Source organism: Neomonachus schauinslandi, chromosome 6, assembly GCF_002201575.2.
Source record: "Neomonachus schauinslandi chromosome 6, ASM220157v2, whole genome shotgun sequence".
Taxonomy (NCBI): Eukaryota; Metazoa; Chordata; class Mammalia; order Carnivora; family Phocidae; genus Neomonachus; species Neomonachus schauinslandi.
Window position 1 is genome coordinate 3,471,241 of NC_058408.1, and position 6,000 is coordinate 3,477,240.

Sequence of the window (6,000 nt, forward strand, 5' to 3'; positions counted from 1 at the left end):
TTCCTCTCCAAAGTCAATTACCCCTTTTAGGCAGGTAACCCTTTCTTCTGGTCATGACTCTGTCACACGCTGTAATAGAAGGAGGAGAGGAGCCTCCACCCAAGCTCTCCTCCTTACACCTGTCATGTGGACTGAGCAAGGGCGCGATAGCCCCTTGGAAGAAACCCAGGAAAAATTCCACTGAACTACTATCCTGAGCAGAGTGAAAGCACTGACATTTCTTCACCTCAGAATATTAAAGCTGCCTGGTGTGTCATAACTTCTTTGAACTCTCAGTCACTGTTATGCCCATAGCTTAACTTCAGACTAAGAATACAGTCACACAGTGAGTTTCCTCTGTACATAAGACATGGGCTTAAGAAGTTAAAGACACGGGCCATTTAGAGGCAGAATTATGGTCCCTAACAGGTAGTCTGCCCTTTCTATGACTATGTCCTGACATTTAACTAAATACGCACTTACATTACAAGAATGTTTCCCTCCCTGGAGATCTTAGAGTCTGTTCTGGGGAAGTCACAGGAACGGAGTACCTGTATGTTAGTTGGGTCTTCATAGCTCTTATCATCTGCGATCTTGAGTTTCTCCAAGATCCACTTCTCTAGGTCATCTGCATCTCGTCTAAAAACCTGGTAGTGATAGGAATCTTCAAGCTTCTGACCCCTCTCAGCAACCAGCTCCTTGAACCTCTTGTAGCGAGTCAACACCTCCTGACGCCTTTCCTGGATCTCCTCCGCTGTTTCCAGCACCTTCGGTCCACCGCTCTCCATAGCCTGAAAGTTAAAAATTTTCTATCTCTTGCTGGTTCTCAAATCTCTGTGATGTCCCTTTTCTATGTCCCAAGGCATTTACTCGTGTTGAACTTACATTCGTATGTCTTGAAGCCTGTAAAAGCCTGTTCTCACAAGGGCTCTAGGACATTTACATAACTTCAATCACATGTAGCTACCCTTTAGGCTAATAATTCTATATCATTCAGAACATTTTTCCAACTTTTCACATAAATGTGTGACTACATTAACTAAGTTCTATAAATAGAATTAATTTGGATGAATGATAAGAGACAAGTTTGAATTAGCAAAATCACCCATTTCAGAGGATAAAAAAGAGATGTAATTTTCTTTTCTTTTCAAAAGTTAAAAAAGTGTTGACATGCACTGATCATTCTGAATTTAATCTAATGAATAACTAACATGGTTTGTAATAAACTTAATGAATGGCATACACAAACATTTGGAAATGTTTGTTTTTTTACATAAAATATAGCTCATATATTGTTCACCCTTTTTATTTGCTTTATTCAGAAACACTACAAATAAAAAGTTCAGCACATCCTTTATCCAATTGTTATAAATTTCAAATTATTAGCATCCCAATAATTGGCTTTTTCAATGTAAAACGTTATACTGTTAAACGACATAAGTGGAATCTGACCTTTTTGGGGCAATATCCTCTGAAATCTTCATAGGGCTTACCTTCATTCATCTGGATATGGGCACAGTTTCCCCTAGCTTACCTCAGCCAGAACACTGAATACCAAGTTCAAATTTTCATCTTCTTCCTCCCCAAATATAATTGCCACTTTGTGGATGGCCTTTATTAGTTTGGCTACAGAATCAAATCATTCTAAGGAGCCCAAATCTTGCTTGTGTATTATTTTGCTCCAAGTTACCTATTTGTTCTCTATATGAACCCATGTAAACAGGTCATTGCTAGATTTTGATGCTGTGTAGCCACAAGCTCAAGGTCATTCTTTAAAGTGAAATATTACAAAAAGAGTTAAAATTAAGCTTCTCTAATTCTTAAAAGCCAAGAAGCAATTCTTATAGATTCTATCAAATACAGTGCAGAAAGTTCAAAAGAGAGAGCTTTCCTAATTGTATCAGTGACAAATTGTACTACAAAGAATTCTGTACTCACAGTTTCCTTTGGAAAGTGCTTCACTTTTCGGAAAGGTCAAGAACCTGGCAAGATAAAATGTATCCAAAAGAGAGAGGAAGAAGACAAAGAGAGACAATTCTCATGAAATTGTCTAGTCTTCTTCAGATAAACATGAAAGAAACATTACATATGTAGAAGAGTCAAAAAAGAACCTTGGGGCCGGAATCCCGCCAGCTACAGTCCGCGTTATCTTCAGGAGACAGGTCCACATGTTATCTTCAGGAGACGACAGGTCCAGCCGAAGGAGCTGCTAACTTCCACAGATGCTGGGTGATTCAGCAGTTCAGAGAGACCGTGGCTCCAAAAGTTTCTCAATAGGACTTCATAAAACATAAAAGTCAGGTTTTTAAATGAAAAATTAGAAAGAAAAACACAGTTATAGATGTAAGATAAACCGGCTGTGTTAAAATTCTGTTGTGTTTCTTTGATTAGTCTTAGAGTCCATGTCTGAGAATGGTAAATCAGGATGGAACTCTGGATCACCCAATCTTTGGACTCTGCAGAATGACAGGAATTTAGGGCATACACTGGTTCTTGTCCAACCTATCTCTGGGAAATACAACTCAACAACTTCATGAAAACCCAGCTGCAGATTTTTAACAGCCTTTAAATTAACAAGATATCCTAAATCTCTCTGTAGAGCCTTTGCCAAAATAGGAAGAAAATTTTATTCCTGGCTTTATAGATTGGGTTTTTAAAAATCTGATTTAGCTGTACCCTTAATCATTCAAATGGAAGGAATGAAGGAAGTAAGATATATGTGTGTTTATTTGTATTTCATGAAGCAAAAATTAGGATACCTTGTTTGACAAACTAATGAAATCGCAAAATTTTTGAAAATGGGACAGAGTTCTAAAATGTTGGATAAAAGTCATCCTGTTTTATGAATTACTTTTAATGGAGAGAAAGGGAAGCTGAAATTCTTCTCCAAAGGCATAGTTCTTTTTGGCAACTTTACAAAATGAAACAAACAAACAAAAAGAAAATAGTAGGATGGCTTTGGGCCCTCCTACAAAGCAGAGGACTACCCGAGCTAGATATGCTCCCCACACTTCATCCTAGTGTGATTCCAACTTATATACCCCAGCCTCATGTTCCACTAGAGTAGAGCTGGGTTTTACATTTCTGGTTCCCCTCTTCTCTCTCCTTCAACTAAGAGAGCTTTAAATTCTTTTCTTGAAAGTCTAGTATTGCTTTACTTTTCCATATTATTTCATTATATTCAAATATACTGGAGTATTAAAGGCAGGAACACAACTCTTAGAGAATGAATTATATCACATGCACCAAGGAACCTCTGATGGAATTGGGGTGGGGAGAAGACATTCTAAAATCTTAGTATCTAAGAGAGGGGCGCCTGGGTGGCTCAGTCGGTTAAGCATCTGCCTTTGGCTCAGGTCATGATCCCAGAGCCCAGGGGGTCAAGCTCTCTGCTCAGTGGGGAGCTTGCTTCTCCCTCTCCCTCTGCCCCTGCCCCCACCCCCAATCGTGCTCTCTCTCTCTCTCTCTCTCTCAAATAAATAAGTAAAATCTTTAAAAAGAATCTTTATTTAAGAGATGAGAACCACCATCAATTATCTTAATGTACATATAATTTTTATGTTGACATGATTGATTCACATTAATTTCTAATCTTTAGAAGATTCTGTGAAGCAAGTATTACCATCCCTATTTTTATTTGTGAACAGAGGTAGGGTCTGAGAGGCATCCCATCCCATGGCTTTTGGTTTGTACGTATGCAAACAAAGAGTCAGGTCCCTGTGAGTATCACCATCATGCCACCCTGTTCTTTATCTGTTCTAGCTAAGCTTCTCTTAATTCATCAACATCTCTGGTTGTCCCATTCCAGAATCTTCTCACCAATGGTGCCAACCCTGTGATAACCTTATGACCAAAGAAATAACAGGTCCCCATCAGTAGGATTGGTCACCATGAAATAATAAAATAAAAGTAGGTAAGAACAATAGTCTTTAGAGCAGGGAGCGATGTGGAAGTGCGCAAGAGTCAGGGAAGAGATTTTATGCATCATAACCCAGTGTTCTTTGAGTTTTCAGCCATTTCAGCCAGAAGAGACTCACGGGACAAACTTCTCTGGCTGCACTCTAGCTGCTAGTCCGGCAGCTGCCCTTGAGGCTCAGCCCTGCCCCATCTTCTGAGTCCTTCTAGGCTGATCAAGTCACTGTAGTCCCCTGAGGACCACCACGTTGGGGCGAGGATCAGGGTGCCCTTGGGATTGACAGAGGGACATGATGAGAACATCTTAGATCCTAGTGGTTTAACACTTGGAACCCTGACCTTCTTGCTACTTTTATAGTTTTCCAAGAATGCTCATTGGCTCTGACAACATAGAGACTCTGATTCGAATGCAGTGGAGATTTAGAGCCCTCTATCTTTTAAATTATATGTTGCTCTGTAGGTGAGTGAGTGCTGAGCAGCTGCAGACGAAGCTGGAGTGCACCCCCGACTTCATCAGAGAGGAGTCTTACCTTCCCTTTTGCAAGGGCGGGAGTAATTTGCAGGGTTCTTGTATGGGTCAAGGTTATCGGCACTAGGCAGATCTGTGCTTCACATACCCGTTTAATCAGCTCTGTCCAGCTTGCCTGGGGCCTCCCCTCAGTTATCAGATCTTTTCCTGGGCCCAGAAACTCCAAGAGATGCTCTATACCCCAAATTCTGGAGTAACCCCAACTGGCAGCATTAACATTCATATCACGTTTACTGTGGATTTTCTGGAGTTCCACCTTCTCAGCTCATTTACCAACAAGGAAAACTGTTAAATTTAACATAAAACAATTTCTTTCCCATGGGATAAAGGTCATTATTATTTTATTATTTTAAAATTTTAAATTTTTGTTTCTCCAGAATTAGTTCTCGTTTTAAAATGTCTCCAATTTTTGTCTCTTAAATGGGTTAGAATATTAGGTAATATAATTCAAAAACATAAAGTGATCTTTTTACAATTAACCATATCGATGTTAATTCTTATCACTACAGATCCTCTAAAGTTATTTGTGCCTTAACTCTATTCAGAATATATATTATTCAAAAAAAAAAAGAAGATAGCAGGAGGGGAAGAATGAAGGGGGAAAATCAGAGGGGGAGACAAACCATGAGAAATGATGAACTCTGAAAAACAAATTGAGGGTTCTAGAGGGGAGGGGGGTGGGAGGATGGGTTAGTCTGCTGATGGATATTAAAGAGGGCATGTTCTGCATGGAGCACTGGGTGTTATATACAAACAATGAATCATGGAACACTACATCAAAAACTAATGATGTAATGTATGCTGATTAACATAACATAATAATAAAAAAAATTTTAAGAGAAAAAAAGAATATATATTATTCAAGTTTGCAATCCTGTCATTAAAAAATAGAACTCTTTTTCTCCCTACTATAATCTTCTCTCAGTCTCTCTTACTTATTTTATTATTTTTTTATTTAGTATCACTGCATTGAATAAGAAAAACCAAAACTCATGACATTTGCTTTATACAATGAACCATGTGATTGAGGCGGAAGGAGAGGTAGGGATAATGGTAAGTACACTGGATTTGAAACTGAACCATCTAATTTAAAGGCTTGATTCCTCCACTTAACAACCAGATGAGCATTAGAAATTTGCTTTAATTTTGTTAAGTATATAATGGGGATAGTAGTGACCCATCCACCTATTTCAGAGAATTGTTATATGGCTCACTTTATATTTCAGTTACAAGTCATACATTTTATTCTGAATCACTAATTTTGAAAATCAGAATGTAAAGGGCAGGGATCTGCTATGGGCTAATTCCTCATAAAGCTAAGGCTGTATCTTGTAAAGAATGATTTGAAATGCATCATTTAAAAATCTCACATAAAATTGCTTGATGTTCCCATCCACTAATAATTCTCTTTGAATGCAGCAATGCTGAAGGAAACTATATAAGTCTAAGTCCTCATAAACCTTATAAAAACAGCAGGTTTGGTGCCATGGCCCCTCAGGGAAAAAAGAGCTCAACTAAAAAATATTATTCTCATTAAAATAAAGGAAAGGAGGAGCCAAGTGCCAGGACTGAACATA

General features: G+C 38.5%; 1 protein-coding gene across 1 annotated transcript in view; it reads right to left on the minus strand.

The window, feature by feature from the left end:
- Nucleotides 1-767, minus strand: part of SPTA1 (spectrin alpha, erythrocytic 1) — a 76,268-nt gene extending 75,501 nt beyond the window's left edge. The window contains exon 1 of the mRNA XM_021681938.1: nucleotides 531-767. Within this exon, the coding sequence (XP_021537613.1) occupies nucleotides 531-767 (237 nt within the window). The remainder of the gene's footprint in view (nucleotides 1-530) is intronic.
- Nucleotides 768-6,000: the final 5,233 nt, after the last annotated feature.